Genomic DNA, 20,674 nt, shown 5'->3' on the forward strand with positions numbered 1-20,674 from the left:
GGGGCGGTGTAGAGAGTGACCTGTGCTCGCACACAGGCTTTTTGGTGGCGGCAGCAGCAGCCTTAGCGTCTCATGCCCGTCTCTGGGGTCCGCGCTGATAACCGCGGCTCGCGCCCGTTTCTGGGGTCCGCGCTGATAGCTGCGGCTCGCGCCCATCTCTGGAGTTCGTTTAAGCGGCGCTCTGAATCCCGTCTCCTTGCGCGCCGCGAAACAAAGAGGCAAGAAAAAGTCTCTTGCCTCTTCGGCAGCTGCAGACTTTTTCTCGGGCTCCCTCCCAGCTAGCTGTGGCGCACTAGCCCCCTTCAGGCTGTGTTCACGCCGCCAACCCCAGTCCTCTCCCTGCGATCCGACCGAAGCCCGAGCCTCAGCTCCCAGCCCCCGCCCGCCCCGGCGGGTGAGCAGACAAGCCTCTCCGGCTGATGAGTGCTGCTCGGCGCCGAGCCTCTGTGCGGGAATCTCTCCGTTTCTCCCTCTGCGCCCCTGTTGCTGTGGGATCCGCGCTGATAGCCGCGGCTCGCGCCCGTCTCTGGAGCTTGTTTAGGCGGCGCTCTGAATCCCCTCTCCTTGCGCGCCGCCAAACAAAGAGGCAAGAAAAAGTCTCTTGCCTCTTCGGCAGCTGCAGTCTTTTTCCCGGACTCCCTCCCGGCTAGCACCGAAGCCCGAGCCCCAGCTCCCAGGCCCCGCCCGCCCCGGCGGCTGAGCAGACAAGCCTCTCGGGCTGGTGAGTGCTGCTTGGCGCTGATCCTCTGTGCGGGAATCTCTCCACTTTGCCCTCCGCACCCCTTTGGCTGCGCTCTCCTCCGTGGCTCTGAAGCTTACCCCCTCTGCTACCCGCAGTCTCTGCCCGCGAAGGGGCTTCCTAGTGTGTGGAAACCTTTCCTCCTTCACAGCTCCCTCCCACTGGTGCAGGTCCCGTCCCTATTCTTTTGTCTCTGTTATTTCTTTTTTCTTTTGCCCTACCCAAGTACGTGGGGATTTTCTTGCCTTTTGGGAGGTCTGACATCTTCTGCCAGCGTTCAGTGGGTGTTCTGTAGGAGCAGTTCCACGTGTAGATGTATTTCTACTGTATCTGTGGGAAGGAAGGTGATCTCCGCGTCTTACTCTTCCGCCATCTTGCCCAGACCCCGAAATGAATCTTTAATGGTGGAATTTCAGATATTTTGGTCCTTGGGTGGCAAGCATATTTTAGGGACAGGATCTCTTTTCCCCTGATTCTCAAATCACTCTTTTATAAGTAACCACCTCTTTTGTATACATGGAACCAAGTCTGCTTCAAGCACCTTGGTTGTTACTGAAGTGCTTTAAATTTGGCTTTATTCCAAATACCATGTTTGTGACCCTCATAATATCACACACTTATAATAACATGCTATGTGTCATAAAACGTTGCTATTTTATAATGTTTCAAACATAGACATTATAGTATATTTTTATTCTAGTTGTCAGTTGTTTGCTTTGGAAGGTGTATGACTACTTATTAACAAGATAATTTAGTAAACTAGTGGGCTAATGTACACACCCGAAAATGACTAACTTAACCTAAGGAATTGTCCTCTGATAGATAAAGACCTGCTGTATTAAAACAAATTGGGAATAATAATGATACCCACTGCACATTTTATCAGTGAGTTAGATCTTTTGCAAAGTAGAATTTTCAAAAATCAAAATAGTTTAATTTATATGAATAATATAACTACTGTAGTTAATGTGTTTTTCTTCTTTCATTCTAGTTTGCAGTCAGCCATTTCATACTTCCATCAAGATGAAACTTGCAATACAGCTGTCTTTGTACTTTGTTCATCTAAAAAGTACTCTTTAAGTCAGAGATTTAAAAGAGAGCAGTCAAAAATAACTTTGGAAAACTGGTTTTTAAGAACATGATTCTGAATGTACAGTTAAAATAACTTTATTTTTTCTTAACTGGATAGAACATTGCTGTTTTCATTTTCTCTGTAATTCCTGACAAGGTTTATTTTTTGAATACACATGCATATTTTTCCACCAGTTGTAATCTTGGTGTGTGAACTGTGCTATGGACTACTCTTCCGTTATCTCACTTATTTTAACAATTACATCAAGAGCTAAACTCTTAATATATGTCATTTCAGACTTTTTGCTATGAGGATATGTGTTTGTAGAAATACATAGTTTGCTTGGCTTTTTAACGTAAGGGGGGTCATCATAGTGAACAGATTGTTCAAATCTACTTTTTTCAATCAACAGTCTTAAAAGACCTTTCATGTTGGTGCATGTAGATCTACTTTATTCAACTGGCACGTACTATTTCAAAGTTTGGAAGGATCATAGTTTATTGGTTAATTTCCTTCATTATTGACAATCATGTTGTTTTAAATGCTGCAGTCTCCTTGTACACAGATGCTGGTGTTTTTCTGGGGAGATGCTAGGAAGGACCATTTCAAAGAAGCCTGCATTTTAGATTGTGTTAAATACTGCCAAATTACCCCCAAGACTGGCTGCACTGGTTTACATTCCTGGCAGCAGTGCATGAAAGTACCACTTTTTCCAAACCTCTGCTAGTGTGATATTTGAATATATACATTGTTGTCTATCTGGTGGGTGGACAGTGGAGTCCAGTGGGTCTTATTTCTATCAGGAAGCCAGAGTACCTCTTGAGAGGCCTTGCAGTAAGGGAGGTACCCTCAGCCAGCATCTGGACAGTGCCTGAGATGCCTAGTGGCTGGACCGTTTCGTCCACCACTGCTCCCTCCTCTCCCCACAAACTGAGTACAAGAGCAGGTCACACAGGTTGCAAGACAAGCCCCTCCAGTGTAGTCCATCCTCCCTAACAGCCAACTTGTGCTGAATCCCAATCAGTCTCCCTATAAAAACACCAGCTCATATGCACAAGCAGAGGTGCTTGTAAAGACTAGCAGTTTTCATCTCTTGTAGCTGAGTTCTCCTTACTAGAGGATCTAGTCTGGGAGAAAACAGACCAAAAAACAGGAGAAGGCAATTCTGCCTGCTTTCTTGTTGACATAGCGTGGGGGACAGTTATATTTCCACTGGGGCTAGAAATGTGCTGTCTCCTTTGTAAGAAAAGTTGAAGATGTGTCCTCTCTCTGTAATAGGCGTGTGTCCAGGTCTGCAAGGTCATATTGGGCAATAGTTCAGATTCACACAAAAAAGCAGTGATTGACTCTCTTCTAAGGACTGGATTCATAGACTGAGCCAATCGAGATATCAAATAAATTATAGTGTTAGGAAATTCATTGTGAAAAGTTAGCTAATCAGATTTCAACCAAGTCTCCCAACAAAGTCAGCGATTGATTGTGAGGCAGAGGCTGTCACATGTCACCGGAAGCTCCTCTTCTGTATCAGCACAGAGACGGAGGAGGTGAACCTCCTGTTCAGTGGCCGAATCCCAGTGACTGGGAAAAGCTTAGTACATTATTGACAGAGAAAATGTTAATGTCTCCACTAGGGAAGAAAGGTCTCCATATCTTCAGGAGTAATCACTTGATACTGAATTAGTTCTGTTTTGTACTTGATTAATTCTGACTTTAAGTAGGCGCTTAAGCCTTTAGAGCTTAAAAGAAATGGAGATTTCAGAAGTCGTCAACACAAAGAATTTTAGTTCTGAGAGAGCAGTTTGAAGCCACTGAGCTCAACCCCCTCACTTTATAGATGTGGAAACTGAGGCCCCAAACATGACTCGCCCAAGGGACAGTATAGTCTTACAAATTCCGTAGAATCCAGGAGTGTAGTACTGTACTGCTAACCATCCCGACGCTCTGGTTTTAGATTTGAGCCTGAACTGGACTGTGTTAGCTTTGCTGATGGATAGCTTTTCCCGCTGGTGGCCCCGGTCAGGCCCTGTGGCGTTTCTGTTAGATGTATCAGGAGCCCTTGATACTGCTGACCGGGAGGTGCTGGAGCTTGCTGGGGTGACTGGTTCATTTTTCACTGTCTCTATCCTGCCTTCATGGAAGGTCATAGGAGGTGGAATTGGGTAATTACTTATCTACTCTGAAAACTCTCCTGTATGGATCGGCCCAGAATTCGGCCCTCTTGTGTCCCTTTGTGCTTAGTGACCGTGAGGCCTATGGGACGGATCCACCCTGGAGCCCACCTACACCCTGCTGTCCTTCCTCCAGGTGTGCACTTTGCTGAACTCGTCATCATTATCTTAAATCAGATGAAGGGAAAAGCAACACTTTTATATTAGTAGGGGTCTTCTGTGCCCCTTTCTTCTCCTCTCCTCAGGCCAGTGTAACTTGGGAAAAATAAGACCCCCTTTTTAAAAAAACGTTTATTTATTTGGCCACGTCGGGTCTTAGTTGCGGCACATGGGATCTTCATTGCGGCATTGGGATCTTTTAGTTGCGGCATGTGGGATCTTTAGTTGCAGCATGCGGGATCTGGTTCCCTGACCAGGGACCGAACCTGGGCCCCCTGCCTTGGGAGCATGGAGTCTTAGCCACTGGACCACCAGGCAAGTCCCTAAGACCCCTTTTTTTGATATCACTCTTTTTGATATCTTGGTGTCTGGTTGCTCTCAAATTCCCAGATCCTATGTTTCTGTTTCCGACTCTCCTACCAGAGGCCTGGGGGTCTTGGTAGAAGTCAGCATCCCCCCACGGCCCCTGGCAGCCTCCCTGCTGGCCCAGGAGAGACCATCCCTCCTCTGTGCTCTGCTGTTTCGGAGCTCAGAAGGCTCTGCAACAGGGGGTCGCCTTTGAAGAGGCTGCAGGGTTCTCCCAAGTGTCTCCTACCTTACTTTCTGAAACGCCTGATAGGCAGCAAATGGATACCTTTCCCCAGCCCTTCACCGCATTACATGTTGGGTCCCTGAAATCTCTTTTGCTTGGAAAGTAGATTGAAAAGATGTAGGAGTTGGGACCCCCTGGGTAGCTGCTTTCCTGGATTCATTTTCAAAAGGCAAACCTGCAGCTCAGTGGGCTTCAAAGCTGTCTTTTTCAGCAAAATCATGGCTTTCTGGAGGGGAGCTTGGGCAGCAACTCTGTGAATGTGAAGAAGAGGAGGGCTCATGGCAGAGGGCTCCCTGCGTCGTGTCAGCAGAGGAGGCTGCGTGAGAAATCAAACCGGCAAACCCATCGTAATGTACAGCGGCCTTGTGGTGGACAGTCCCAGGTTCAAGTCCTGAGTACAGAATCTGGCTCTGACTCTCAGCACTTGTGTGACCTTGGATGTTAATCACCCTCTCTGAGCCTCAATTTTTTAAATCTGTCAAATGAGGATATCAATGCCCACCTCCCCAAAGGGTTTTTGTGGAGGTGATAAGTGCAATGCCTGGAACATGATAGGGGCTCAGTGAATGATAGCAATGATTATTAATAATTATGCTAATAAATAATGTGGGCTGAACCTCATTTCACAGGCCTGCTTACCTAAGTCAGCACTTACCAGCTCCTGCTGGGGCCATAGTCCATCCTTCCTAAGGAGTCCTGTTTCATTGCCCTAGGGTCTGCCCGCCTGCACTCAATAAAGAAAGCGGTTCACTCCTACAGCGCAGGAGCAGAGAGGGGTGCTCCCAGCGGTGGCCTGTTTTCTTTGATTTCCTTTTATCCTTGCTTTCTGTCTTTTATATCACTTTTTTATTACTATGAAAACAATACATGTTTATTAAAGCAAATTAAAACCTGTGATATCTGATAGTTTGTTTTTTCACCAGAGGTTCTAAGGACTTTTTAAATAAATGGATGACCTTGGTTTAGCACTATAAAAAAATTTCCCCCTTAACTACCAACCACATTCATTAGCTAATGCTAATGTTTGTGTCTTTTCTTTTCCTCACAATTTTATCTGGTTCAGTGTTACAAATAGCAATATTTTCTAACGAAAATAATTAGAAGTTCATTTTATTCTCTGCTCTGACACATACAATCCTGGAGCCTCACTGAAGCACTAGAAAACATGAGACTTACTGTTAGCCGAAAATAACTGTCTTCTAATGTCAGTTCTTTAAATACCAGTCGTTTTTCTGGTTAGCCACAGGACTGCATTCTAATTAAGCTCCTGGAAAGCAAGTGGAGGGGAAGCTGATTATCAGCTTGAGATTCTCGTACTGGTAGATGCTTTGAAAGGCTGTGACACCATTCTAGGGTGGGGATGCAGACCAGGCTGGGACCAGAACCTTACTCAGCAAGGATGCGTCTTTTCCATAAATTATGGAAACCTGATATAGTAAAAGTAAAACTCTAGGATCCACCCACTTAATAGCAATGCCTTCTGTATACTGAGTGGTATAGGCAACACTTTAGAAATTTGCTCTGTGCCAAAAGGTGACATCTCTGCAATGTCTAGAAGCCACCGCTTTGAAATGAGGATACCAACAGGAGGTTAGAGCCCGAAGCCTGAGTTCACCTCTTGAGTGAAGTAGTTTAACCGGATGCCTTTCATTAAGAGTAAACTCTTGAGAGAGTAAGCAGTAAACTGAGAGAATAGAACTGTGTCTGGAGGGGTTGGGGGGAGGGGTAAGGTGTCATTTGGCAGAGAGGAGACCAGGGGAGAGGATCAGGGAGCACCGGATACCTAAGAACAGAAAAGAAGTGCACAGAGGTGAGGGAGGCGCACAGGGTCAGGTAAAAGGGTAACTGAGAAACAATTCACCTTCCTCCTGATTTTGCTTCAGATGGTGCCTGGTGTACCTGTGAAGTACTTACTGCTCCCTTATTATGGAAAGGGAAAAGCAAAGGAAGGAATAGTGTTGACTGAGTATATTTTAGTTTTAATGACTACAGCCCTTAACGTTATTGTTTTCCATTAACGAATGTCCAGAATTGAGGTTCATAGTGTTCAGTTATTGCCCACAGTCACATCACCAGTAAAAATCTGCTCCCAGGTGTCTCTGATTACAGGTGTCCCTGGTTTTTTCCTTATGAGAACAGAGACTTGTTTTATTCATGGCTGTATTCTCTTCATCTACAATAGTGCTGGGCACAGAGCAGATGCTCAAGACATATTCCATGAATTAAGTAACCAGTTAGCACCACACTGCCTTCTTTAATGCTTAAGAAGAGTGTTAAGACATAAAGAGGACCAGCAGTAGTCAGTGTGTTCCTGGGTACTCAGCTCCCTAAGAGGTCTCTTCCAGCACCTTGAATATGAAATAAAGCATGTTCTGAAATGTATGCTTTAAAAATTATGGTGTAATCAAAAGGCCAGGCAGCACATCAACTTGACAGTTTATGTAATTTAAATAATGTTTCTGATCCCCAGGAAGCTTGCAGATAACTGTGGAAAGCATTTCCACATGTAAATTTGTCGGTTTTGAGATGAGCTGGTACCTCCTGAAATGAGCAGATTACTTGAGCTTGAAGGAGCAGAGGTCGCCATTTGGTACTTGATTGCTCTTCGCTCTAAGCTTTGAGGGCGGCCAATCATGCTGCGAGTGCCGGACTTTCGCTCTTGTTTTCAAATTAAAGATTTAATTACAGTCTTCACTGAAGATGAACCAAGTGTGAAAATACCTGATCTACTTGGAATGTGGGATCGAGGAGGAGTGTGTGGGTTGGAATCAGTGCCTGGGCACTTACCTACTTTCAACAGTAGCATTAAGGGTGCAATCAATTATGTTGTGGCCAAATGCTGGCCTGTTGCTTAGTCAGAGTCAGTGAAATTTATATTCTTCTTTATCATTTTTTTAAAGCTGAAAGGTTTTTTTCTTAGTAGTTACTCTGATAGACTACAGACTTAAATCTCCAAGACTTCAAAGGTTTGAAAGATACACATCTTTGAAATTTGTGGAGACTTGGCTTTGTAGATCAGTACATGGTCACTTTGTATTAATGTTTCAGGTGTGCTTGAGAAGAATGTGGATTGGCTTATTGTTGGGGCCAGAGTTCTATGTCCGTCTGTAGAATCAACCTTATTTATTGTGTTGTCACATCTTCAGTCAGTCAGTCAGTCAGTCATCAACCAGTCAACAATAATGAAAGCAATCTATGCAAAATCTGTCCAAGGACACCATATTACCTATTTTTTTTTAAGGTCGCAGTTTCATAAGCTTCTTTTGTTATGGAGAAAAAAGTGTCTGTATACTGTTCAGTCTTCCAGCTTCTGTCCTTCTGGTATTTCTGTTAGTGTCCAGAGTGAAGTTACGTCCGTCCAAGGACTGGGTTTAAGGATAGATTCATGAGGTCACATTAACTTGCCATCACTGAACAATGATCTCTTTTGCATAAATGAATTTTCCACACAACTCATAATTTCTCCTGTGATTGCCAAAGTTCTCTACCTCCCAGGCTCTGATGACAGAGACATTTACAAAATGGATTCTCTTCTTTCTCGCCTTCAGGATGCTGAACCTTTCTTGAGGGTTCAGGTTCATTGTCACAGAGATCTATTTTTGTACTCTCAGCTCTTCAGAAGTCTCCGTAGGTGGTTTTTTTTTTTTTTTTTTTCCATAGGTGTTTTAGAAAGAAACATCTTGTTAGAGACATGCTTCTGGAAGAATAACTAACTGGCCATACTGGATAAATTAAGATAAAGTAGAAAAGACTGGACAGGGCAACCAGATGCTAGCAGATGAGGGTAACTGGAAGGGAGGGAGGTGCAGGAGGGCTCTGTGCAGTTCAAGAGAGCAAGACAGAGCAGTGGCTTAGGTTGGGGGGTGGGTCTGAGAGAGCCTGAGCTGCAGGTGATGTGGGCATGTTCAGGACCCAAGAGAGGAGAAGATGGTGGGTTCAGTTCTAAACAGGTGAGGTTCCACTGCAGGAAACTCATCCAGGTGGAGATGTTCAGCCAATATTTAATATACAGAAGTGGTTCTCAGTGAGAAATCGGGGCAAGAGATAGGAATTGTGAAGTCATTTGCAAGGAGGTGATGTTTAAAGCTTATGTGGGTGAGAGGACCAAGTGACGTAGTTTGGAGAGTCTGTGTCTAGGGTTGGTGTTGGGGAAGGATGGTCCAGGAGGGCAGAAAGCCTGGAGGGCAGCTGAGGGGGATGAAGGGGAGAGGGCATGTTAGGTGTCAGTGCTCCTGAGCAAAGAGGGAAAGACTGCAACAGGCCATTGGCTTTGGGGACCAGCAGGCTATGGGTGACCTTGAGAAAGCTTTTCTGGGAGTGAAACAGCTACCAGTTTGCCAGGCATAACCCAGTGAGTAGTGGGCAGTGGGCCAGTTCTTCAGTTAAGTTTGGTGATGATGAAACAGAGACTGGGTGGTAGGTCAGGGTTGGGGAAGGAGAGGATGCAGTGCAGGAAAGGATTAGTGTAAAAGGATCAAAAGACAAAATCCCACATTTCACACCCCTTAGGATGGCTATTATTAAAAAACAAACAAACAAAAACCCCAGAAAATAACAAGTGTTGCTGAAGATGTGGAGAATCGGAACCCTTGTACATTGCTGGTGGGAATGTAAAATGGTGCCCCTGCTGTGGAGAACTGTATGGTGGTTCCTCAAAAACTTAAAAATAGAATTAACATATGATCCAGCAATTCCACTTCTGGGTAGACACACAAAAAAAGTGAAAAGAGGGACTTGAACAGATATTTGAACACCAGTGTTCATAACCAGCATTATCCACAAGAGCCAAAAGGCAGACGCAATCCATATGTCCACTGATAAATGCCTGAGTAAACAAAATGTGGGCTGTACTTAAAATGAAATGTTATTCAGCCTGAAGAAGGAATGAAATTTTGCCACATGCTGCAACATGGATGAACCTTGGAGACATGATGCTAAGTGTAATAAACCAGTCACAGAAAGACAAATACTGTATGGTTCCACTTATATGAGGTACCTAGAGTAGTCAGATTCATAGAACCAGAAAGTAAAAGGGTAGTTACCAGGGGCCGGGCAGAGGGAGTGGGGAGTTATTGTTTAATAGGTGCAGAGTTTCAGTTGGAAAGGTGACGAAGTTCCGGAGATGGTTGGGTAGTTATGGTTGCACAACATCGTGAATATATTTAATCCTGCTGAGCTGTACACTTCAAAGTGGTTAAAATGGTAAATTTTATGTTATGTGTATTTTACCACAATAAAAAAAATTTCCTTAAACAGAAAACAAAATCCTGAAAGGAGACCAATTTTTTTGACCATTGGGAGGAAGAATTAAATGAAAGTTGTCTTATACTTCGATAAATACCTGCCAGCGTTGGTTTCCTTCATGAAGTTCAGAGCTGAGCTTGGCTGACCAGCACCAGCAGGTCTTGCCCAGAAGCTTCTCGCCCAAAGAGAACATGGGTTGTTCTGAGAAGTCCCTAAAAAAAGGCTACAGTTAAGTTTAGTTTCAGACAGGATGTAGTTGGGGGGAAAAAGGAAAATCTTTTCTTGAAAGCAAACTAAAATACTTGTCAAGACGTGAGGTCTTCTCTCCTGAAACAATTAAAAAATATCATAAACCCCTGGAGAGGGGAGGGCACAATCACATTCCCTGAATGCCTTATATCACCCACAGATTAAACCTCTTTAGCGTTGAAGTCCTTTCTTGGGATCTAGTTGAACAGAAGGCATTTTAAACAAATAGAAAAATGTTTTAAGAAAGACATATATGATTTGTTTTTTTAGCAGTTGGGGTCTTATGCAAAGTGTGTAAATACTCTTTAGGAAAAACATAGTTTGTGCTAGTTTCTTGTTTCTCTTCACCCTTAACATGGACCATTCCAAAAGAGCATATTCTTGAGCCTGTAATCTGAACTATCTTATCTACCCATGATGGCTGTGTTGTAATTAGGAGGTAAAACAACCTGTGTGACTGAGTAAGCATGTATTCTCCTGTCTGGAAATGCCTGGAATTTTCTATCCTGATTGATTTCATCTGGTATATGTTATTTAAATGTGTCCTGGTGTTTGCTTCCTTCTTCTGTACCAGAGAAAAATACTAATAATTACTCATTTTAAATTTCCTGTAACCCTAGTTAGAAAGAAAGAGAAGGAAAAGTTGGCATAGTATTAATAGCCAACACCGATGGAATTTTGCATTTGTTTTTTTTGAAGAAGGCATCATCTCCTGACAGTAAAGATAAAATAATTTACTGGACACAGTCTTCTACCCTGCTACTAGCATATCATTTGGGGCACAATATTTCTTTTCAAATTATAAGCTGCAACTTTTACACAAGTTCTACTTGTGAAATGGCTTGTGAACTTTCTCTTTTATTCATTTCATTGCAAAGTAGCTGAATATTTTTTTTAACATCTTTATTGGAGTATAATTGCTTTACAATGGTGTGTTAGTTTCTGCTTTATAACAAAGTGAATCAGCTATACATATACATATGTCCCCATATCTCTTCCCTGTTGCGTCTCCTTCCCTCCCACCCTCACTCTCCCACCCCTCTAGGTGGTCACAAAGCACCGAGCTGATCTCCCTGTGCTATGCGGCTGCTTCCCACTAGCTATCTGTTTTACATTTGGTAGTGTGTATATGTCCATGGCACTCTCTCACTTTGTCCCAGCTTACCCTTCCCCCTCCCCGTGTCCTCAAGTCCATTCTCTAGTAGGTCTGCATCTTTATTCCCGTCCTGCCTCTAGGTTCTTCATAACCATTTTTTTTTTAAGATTCCATATATATGTGTTAGCACACGGTATTTGTTTTTCTCTTTCTGACTTACTTCACTCTGTATGACAGACTCTAGGTCCATCCACATCACTACCAATAACTCAATTTCGTTTCTTTTTATGGCTGAGTAATATTCCATTGTATATATGTGCCACATCTTCTTTATCCATTCATCTGTTGATGGACACTTAGGTTGCTTCCATGAAAGAGTTCCTCAAAGCCATACAGCTGAAGCTGCACATCTTACATATTTTGTTAAATAGCATGTTTTATCAGAGATGATGTAATTCCACAGTGAAAGGCTGACTGCAGGCTGGTGGATTAGCCGGAAACCGAGCTCATTTTGGGCCCCAGGTGAGAAAGCAGCTGCATTCCCTCTCCTCACGACTGGCTCTCCTGGCAGTGGTGATGACTCCAATACTTTAATCTTTTTTCTTAGTCTTAACAAGAGTCCCATGAAGGTGGAGATTTTCATCATACATTACCCTTTAAGGTTGAAGCATCTGTGATTCTTTCTTCTCAGTGTGAAGGAAGCTCTCAGTAAAGCTACTTTAAAAATGTCTCTTGTTGCAAAATACCTGGACAGAGCCAACCTAGTTTCTAGGCTGGTGAATGCCGCGGCCTGCTTTGCGGGTTTGATTCCTTTTGTATCTGAGAGAACAGCTTTCCCAGAATCCAATGGGAACTCTCTTCCAGAGGTGACTTGTGGAGCCTCTTGTTAGCCTGGTCTGCCTTGGTTTCTGAGATGAGCACACACCTATTTAAACTCTGTTTTCAAATGCAGTTGCACCTGTGACCACCCAGTCATGGTACCATATGTGGTTTGCGTTGCAGAGTCCTCACGGAACGTGGTCCTGCGGGCTCGTCCAGAGCCAGGCTCTTTGGCTGAGATCACGCCTCAGGGTGTGTTTGATGCAGCTTTTCTCCTTGTGTCGGTGCCCAGAGTCCTTCCAGTAAATACAGACAAAATTAGACAAAGCCTTTGCACTTTAAAATCCTCAAAACTGGTTTTAAACTTGAGACTCTCTTTGCCAGTGTGTGGATCAGCCCTGTTTGGTGGTGGCAGCATGTCTTGTGAAGACCACATTCCGGGGTCTTTCTCACTCCCCCATCCATTATTAAGCACCTGCTGGGCGCACTTCACTGTGCGAGGTAGTGTACAGTAGATGCTCGTGGCTGAATTTCAGTTTACCAGGTGTTAGTGTTTTATCTAATAGACTTTCTGTTCCTTTCTCGAGGAGGTTCCCCTTGCTCTGCCCTTGCTCCTGGTTCAGCCAAGTCCCTTCCCTTTGGCCCAGCCTCAGGTAATGTCATGTGTACCTGAGGTCCCAGGAAAACACAATGTAACAGGCTTGGGTTTCAGTTTGGAATTCATCTTTACTTTTAGCCTTCTGTTGTGTAAAGAAGGACGAATAAAGTAAAAGTCACCTTTCTCTGAACATTGAAATTGAAACTTGTCTGAAAACATTCAGGCAAGTTTGAGCTGTGTTGACACTAATTCTTTTTTTTTTTCTTTCCCAACCAGTGTTTAATAAAAGTCTTACTAATTTCTTGGTCCTGTCTTAGGCAGTGGAGGACAGAGACTAAATTACACTCCTTCCTTAGGGAAGTGCACAGACTCACGCCAGGGGAAAGGAGTCTTCAAGTTTACAAATGATTTTGTCATTTATCATCTCTTCCATCCTCTGAGCAACTTTATGAAATACATCATTATTACCTCCTTTTACAGTGAAAGAAATTGATGCTCAGAGGTGTTTACTGAGGTGCCATGTCTGACGGCAGAGCTCATGGTCTTTCCACACTTGTTCTCAGGTGGCCACTGTTGGGAACTGGGCTCAGCCCAGCCTCACAGACCCTCCAGAATGAACAGAGCTGGGCCCGGGAGCAGGACCCCCTCAGCCTTCCTGCCCTTGTCAGTGCACGTATGTGGTGGGAAAATGGTCTGCCTCTTCAGAGAGGAGAAGCTGGACCAGAGATGACAAGCACTCAAGAAAGACTAAGCAGGGCAGGATGGGTATAGATGGGGGCAGCCGAGGGGAGTGATGCTAGGAATGGAGCTCAATTCGGACCACATCCAGTGCTGAGGTGCTGCGTCTGTGGGACACACATGTGGGTGACCAAATGGTACAGCTGTGTACAATGGTAATGTGGGCTTTTCAGATGCATCGGGCTTAATGGGGCCCCAAAGCTTTGTGTAGAACCAGCCTAAGTGCTGTACTGTGTCCCCATTGTACAGATGAGGAGATGGAGGCATGGAGAGGGTAAGGCACTTGCCCAAGGTCTTCGGATAGTAAGAGATGGTCTTCTGGCAAAACCCACACACCTCACCCTAGCCCTGCTTTGTTGCCTTGTGACCGAAGGTCAGCTTCTGGTACCCCAGCAAGCCTCATCCCATCAGGGCTCCAGGTACCCAATAGTTGTAGATTAGGAACAATGAGACCCCTACTTCTTTGGGGACATTGAAGCCTGTACCTAGTACTTCCCAGAGTTTTCAACTTTTAGGATAAACTTAGGCTCAAAAGGAAGATTCTTCCTGCTTTCAAATACTGCTGCCTGAAGGAATGGTTGGCTTGATCATTGGATAACAACACTATTTTTGGTCTGGTATGTCCAGAGGTACTCTGCTGCTTCATTTTGATTGGACACCCCTTCTCAAAAAATGAAAAAGGCAGAGCTTATGTAACGAGGGACCTGTTGTCCAAACGAGGACCAGGTCGTTTGCCTCCTGGATTTGACACTCTGGCTGTCACGTAGGCCCCAAGTGAAGTAAAGTGTGTATCCCTGGTTCCTGGCTCTCTCAAGGCACATTATGTGTGGCCTGGAGGGAATAGATTTTGTACTAAATACTGATTGGATTCTGGCACCTTCAAAAGCAAGGGTCTTCTAACGTGAAGACACTGAAATTGAAGACAAAGGAAGTAAGGAAACTACTGTGTACTCAATGATCATCACAGCGACCTGTTGTTAGCCTCATTTTACAGATGAGGAAACTGGTGTTTAAGTTCATTGCCCAGGTAGTTGAGGGGATTTCTTCAAAGTCGGTGTTGTGGTTATTTCAGTGATGGGGAAAATAGAGCAGAATTAGGCAGCGTGAGGATTTATCTCAGAAGGTTGTCATGAAAGCGAAGAAAAGACCACACTATGTTTAGGTTTTGATACTGAGTATATTTTGGTTAAAACACAGTGAACTAGAGGATCTTCGAATCTTTGGATTGTGTGTATCACCCAGTGCTGCCTTCATGGATGAGACACGTCAGCTGAGCCAGTCATAATGAATTACCCGTCACAGACGCACTTGCTCATTTCAGAAGGAGTGCAAGAAGAACTGTCAGTGAGAAAAGGCTCCACGACTCACGGTGCCACTTTGGGCGTGAGGGAGCAGCCTGGAGCATCACCACTGCCAGGGGACAAGGGGGGTCTGGGGAGGTGAGGATTGAAGACATGCTCAGGGTGTGAGCCCCCGCCAGGGTAGGGCCGCTGTCTCAGACACATCACTTATTCACGTGCTTGCTTTGAGACTCGAGTAGTTTTGGTGACCTGCCCCCACCCCCCATGGAATAAACAGGGAGTGTGGGATCCCAGCAGCTGCCCTGCCGTGGTCCAGAAGAATCTGTCATGGAGGGTGGGAGTGGGGGAAGAGGAGGAATGCCTGGACCCGAGATAATCCTGCCTGCGTCCCAGGTGAGGTGGAAGGCTGAACGGGGTCCCTTCTCTTTTCCCTTTTTGTGTGCTACTTTACAGGCAAGAAAGCATTCTTCCCTTTGTGTATCCGTTGAACTCTGTAGGTGGTAAGGTGGTAGGTGGGGTGCATTATCCCCTCGTTCCTTGAGCAGTAGGGTAGCCAGTCTGCAGTTCCAGCAGGGCCAGCCTGTGAGCCCCGGTCCTCACACTCTCTCCCAGGGGCTGCCGAAGGAAGCTTGATAGGCTGCTGTTTGTTTTGAGAATTAAGAAGTTCTAGTGTTATCTTGTGTTGTATCCGTGTTACACATGAAATTTAGAGAGAATGAGGCAGTGTTGATAGTGGTTAAATATGTGCTTTCTGTTATCAGGTCACCTTGTTTTTAAGATGGCTTTTCCTAGAGCTTGCCAAGGCTGTGGCAGCAGGATCGAGGAGGAAGCACCGATCATGCACCTCCTTCCATCCACAGGAGCTCTCCTTTATGATGGCTTGGCCACTTCTCCCTACAGTATGCACAGGGCAGAGCTGGCCCCTCTCAAAACTGGTGTTAGATTTTAGACTGACAATTAAGATAATGTTTTCAGGGAAAGCGTAATCCTAACCAGACTCTCTCTCTAGCCACTACTCTGATTACACACAGGTGGAAAAAAACACATTCAATTGTTTCAAAGATTATTATATTTTTGGTACATTTATAGTAAATGGGGGCGATTAATAAAGGGATATTTTATTCTCAGCTTGTGGTTTCTAATTACATCAGTTACAGCTTAGCCTTCCTCTTCACTAGCGTGCAGGCATGGACTGGAAAAGAATGAGCTAATCCTTGATAGATCAGGTGGAATAAAGATCTCCATTCATATCTTTACCTTTTATCCCTTCTTCTGAGTGCCAAGAATTAATGCTGTTTGAAAGTACAAGCTGAACCTGCCAAGCTTCGGACAGCTAAGATAATCCTAGTTATTTTAAATGTTAGTGAGAAGGGCAGCAGTTCTACTCTGGAAAAGAGTCCTATTGTGAAACATCAAATATCTGCTAAGTGGTATTGATTGGAAATGATTTTATTTCCAAACACTATGGTTATCATGAAGCGGAAGAATTCATTGTTTAAGACATTTTCATCAGCTTTTCATCAGACTCTTAGGCTTGCAAACTCGAGGAAACCAAAGAGACCTGTCAGTGTCTAGGTGAAGAGTTGCTAACAGTTGAAGAATGCCACTTGCATTTTTTATTTTTAAAATGGTTTCTTAGTGGGAGCTTAATAGTATTTAACATATAGAGGAAGAACAATTTTTTCTCAAGCACGAATATCCTGTTTCTCACATCACTGGAAGAGAATTGTTCGTTCCGGTCCACCGACTCCCAACAGATCATTCAAGTTAAAAGTCAGGGGTCTTTGCAGTGTCAAAAGATTTAGCAGTTAGATTGGGTTTTGTTTTGTTTTTTAGAGAGGTGGGTTTTGGTGGGGGGGGGCAGTCTGTAATATTTTCCAAAAAGAATATTGGTGCTTAGATGGCATCACTGAAATCATCTTTTTTTTCCCCCCTCAGCATTGGTAAGAGTGATTATGTGTAAGGTTTTTTTGTTTGTTTTAAAATAATAATAAAAGAAAGACCATTTAGCTGCTGTAGACAAATAGGCTAGTAGAGAGAAAACAGATACAGGGTTTGCTGGTTCAAACCAGGGTCAGCCTCGGAGGTTTACCCACCTTTCATTGTAACAAGAAAAAAGATCAGATGGGCACATTTTCCTTTTTTTTTTTCACTTTCTTACTTTTAAATCTCTACTTCGGTCTCCAGAAGTCATTTCTTCCATTTCTGTAAATGCTGGGAGCCTAGTGATGATTACAGGGTAGCATAATCCTGAATTGTCTGTTGCCTGTGAAAGCTTCCTGCCCCCCCGTCCCCACCCCCCACCCCCCAGCGCCGGAGCAAAGCACTCACGTCTTCGCTCATGCAAATAGTGGTGTGTTGAGCATCGCCCGGCCAATTATTCTTTCTTTCTTTGGGTTTATTCCCCAGAGTGGAATTACCAGGTCAGAGGGTATGAACAGTTTTACGGTTCTTATTACATGTCACTAGGCTGCTGTCCAGAAAGATTGAACCAATTTCTAGTGCTACCAACAGCGTATCTTTCCCCACAGTCCCGTGGACAGTCGGCATTAGCATTTTTACAAAATAATGAAGAGGAACCTTTTGAGTTGAAATTAGCCTTCTGCAGGGCTCATTAGAATCAACACGCAAAAAAAGAGAATTTTGGCTTTTTAATTTTTAATTGGTATAAAATGATTTTAAATGATCGGTTGTTATTCTTCCCCCCAGTGACGTTTAATGAAGCTGCATTTAAATGAAGAGGGTACCTTCATCTTTAAGGATGATAGTAAAATAAATTTTGGACATTAGTCACTAAGATAAACACTTACTAAATCTTTGATGCACTTGGAACTACTTTTATGAGGTGCTACACAAAATGAGTTAAACAGATACTGTCCCTAACTTCAACATTCAGAGACAATGCTAAGCCTTTAACAAAAGTAAAATGAACATGGATTTAAATTTTGAGTGGAGAAAAGCTTTAAAAAATACAGGTATTTTGCAAAACAGGTTGAGTTCATTTATTTGGATCTTCTCTGGAGTGCGGTCATGCATTAAGTATGCTTGGAGCCTCCCTAGTCTATGCAGGTGACACACTCTGCACATCTTCACACCCGCAGGTCAGAGGAATATTTTCCAAGAAAGTGTCCACAAGGCAAGTGAGAGCAAAAGGGGACTCTCCCCAAATCCTTTCTTTTGCAGAATTCCCGCCCCTTCCTTTTTCAGTCACAAGTCGGTCCAAATGGGGGAGTCGGGGTGTTTGTGGCTGGGGTGGGAGCATCCCTAGGTCAGCTGTTAACTGTAGGCAGAAGCTCAGAACATGTCTGGAGAACGCTTGCCTATTCCTTTATATCCTCTGCATTAAGTTGACAAGGGTCAGTTATTTTACGTCCTCAAACTAACACAGAGATTAGGACGGTTCAGTGGCCAGTGACTAAATGTGACACCCAAGGGTGGGGATGGTGCAGGGGTGAGAACGAGCCAGGAGGTGGGGCTGACCAATGTTGCACTGCCCTTGGCAGCTTCCACAGGACCTCCTTTGTAAAACGGGAGAATAATTCTCTCAGTGAATGGTTTGAGGGTTAAATTTACATACTCATTAAAGTAGGTGACATACAAGAAGTAGTCAGTAAATGTTCACTCCCTTCTCCATCTCTTCTGTACAGAGGACCTTCTGTCACTGGCTTGAGATGGGGATGGGGGTGGGCAGATTAACTCACAGACTCTGGTTGGCCCTTAGTTGGCTCTCCAGATCCTTGTATAGTCACAAGATGTCAGAGCAAAGTCTGCTGTCTTTAGATACAACATCCCTGGGCATGTAACACAATTCACAAATTATCTTGGATTTGCAGGGAAATTTAAATCCATATAACAATTCAAATTTAGTAAGAAGCCTTAATGAACAGTGAGAAAATGAAAGCTTCAGGTTTCCTAGGTTCAAATTAGTACTCTTTTTGTTTAACTTACTAAATCTAAACAAATACTACCAATATCAAAAGTAAATTGCTTGTCAGGAAATCACCTACACTGTTTTTCAAATTTATTAACTTACTAAGTTTTCAGAACATTCCTTTCCTAACTGGATATTGAGGTAGCTATCCCAAACTATCCGTCTGTCTGTCTGTCTGTCCATTATGTCACATTAGAAGAACGGGGCTTTCTCAGATAATTTGGTCCAGTGGAGTGGTTAAAGATCCGCTTCTTAAATCCCAGCTCTGTTCTTTTATTTCTGTGTGGTTCCACTAGCTGCAGCAAACCTCGAAACCCATAACAAGCGTAAATAGTGTTCTCTTGTAAAAAGGTCTCTTTTCAGCATGGTAATATACCTTATTAAATTCCAAACATAATAAGTATTGATGGCAAACACATCAGGACCCAGTACAGCTTCTACTATGATTTAGTTCTCTACAAATGACTTCAGCACTCAGCTCCCAATGCATTTTGCTAATTACATCATAGATTTCCCTATTGATGAACACAAGCTGAATTAACACAGGAGCACTAATGTACCCTTTCACCATTATTGTTGTACAAGAAGCCGTGGCAGATGCTGGCAGTTAGTTACACAAACATTAGTATTAACGATTGGCCATTTGGAATTGGTGACAAACTACTGCCCTGCGGAATCCTGAGGCTGAAACCAATCAGGAAGTTAATGAGGAGAGAAATTACCACTGCAGCTTCCCCTTAATTACATTCACACTAGGCAGGAAGGGAGTTCTGGGGGTGGATCTAGACTCAGCTAAGGTTAAGAAGGTCAGAGACCCTTTTGCTTAAATTTTGTATCTACTGTGGCTTGTAAGGTTGCAAAAATTGTTCAACACATTATTACTTTTGCATCCTTCATATTTAATGTCAGATTCCTAGTGGAGTTTTATGTTTATAGGTTTGCTGTTAAAACCTTTACTTGACTTCTGTTTTAGTGTTGTATAATTCAGTTTCTTTTAATTTTTGTGTTTTTTTAAGTTTCCTTCCCATTTACTGCTTTTTACTTTTTAAAAGTTATGTATGCTGACCTTCCCCCAAGTGTTTGTTTCCCTCTATCCAAGAGAACTAACAGGAAAGTTGATAAGCTATCGCTTTCACTTGCTAGCTACTGAGAAACTAGGGTTACCTGTCAAATGGTGGAAATACATGGGTGGGGTCTTGCTTGGGGTAATTTGTCAGATGGATCATTTGACAAGACTCAGTTCTATTAGCATCGTTTACATAAAGAGGAGGGGCTCAGTGAAGGGTGGAAATAGTATCCCCAAAGAGGGGGGAGACTGTTTTTTGTTTTTAATGAACATAAAATTGAAACTCTGCTACTTAACTTGCCTCTTCAATTAAATAGATAATACTGTGCAGAAATACTATTTTTTATTCTAAAGAAGCACTGGGGATTTTAATGAGTGTCCATGAAAACACTTTCAACTCCGAATAGAAATTGCAGAGCGCCTTTTTCTTTGTTGTAACCTAATTGCACAGTGAATGTAGAAAGACTAGCCACTTTTAACGCACTCTTCTCCCTCTGCCTCTCCCTACTTCCCAGTATTCTCGCCACCCAGCAATCAAGATTCTGGCTTGGTTTCCCTCTCCAGCAGCTCTCCTATTAGTAACGAGAGCTCAAAGGGAGTGCTCGAATGTGAGTCTGCCTCGGAGCCCAGCAGCTTTGCGGTCACTCCTGTCATCGAGGACGACGAATAATCGGGCACCCCGATGCCTTTGGCCATTCACCTGGAGTGGCAGGTTTATTCCGTTTATACACAGGGTTTGTTGTTAACATTTTGCCTTGACTCACGCCGACTTAACTGTTGAGATGATGTTTGGTTTATACTCCTTAGAGCTTAGCCCAGAGGCTAGAACACATTTGGAATAGTTTAGTATCTGTGTCTACCGTCTGCAACAATTAAGTGCTTTGCTCACGGAGTTAAATATT

At 43.6% G+C, this 20,674-nt stretch overlaps 1 protein-coding gene across 2 annotated transcripts in view; it reads left to right on the forward strand.

Annotated features, from left to right (window-relative positions):
* The window catches only part of DMRT1 (doublesex and mab-3 related transcription factor 1), a 111,290-nt gene extending 90,757 nt beyond the window's left edge, over positions 1-20,533 (forward strand). For both annotated transcript variants that reach the window (XM_061201217.1, XM_061201216.1), the window contains exon 5: positions 20,288-20,533. In XM_061201217.1, coding sequence (XP_061057200.1) covers positions 20,288-20,442 — 155 coding nt within the window. In that variant the 3' untranslated portion in view covers positions 20,443-20,533. The remainder of the gene's footprint in view (positions 1-20,287) is intronic.
* The last annotated feature ends 141 nt before the right edge of the window (positions 20,534-20,674 follow it).

The sequence above is a fragment of the Eubalaena glacialis genome, chromosome 9, assembly GCF_028564815.1.
Source record: "Eubalaena glacialis isolate mEubGla1 chromosome 9, mEubGla1.1.hap2.+ XY, whole genome shotgun sequence".
Lineage (NCBI taxonomy): Eukaryota > Metazoa > Chordata > Mammalia > Artiodactyla > Balaenidae > Eubalaena > Eubalaena glacialis.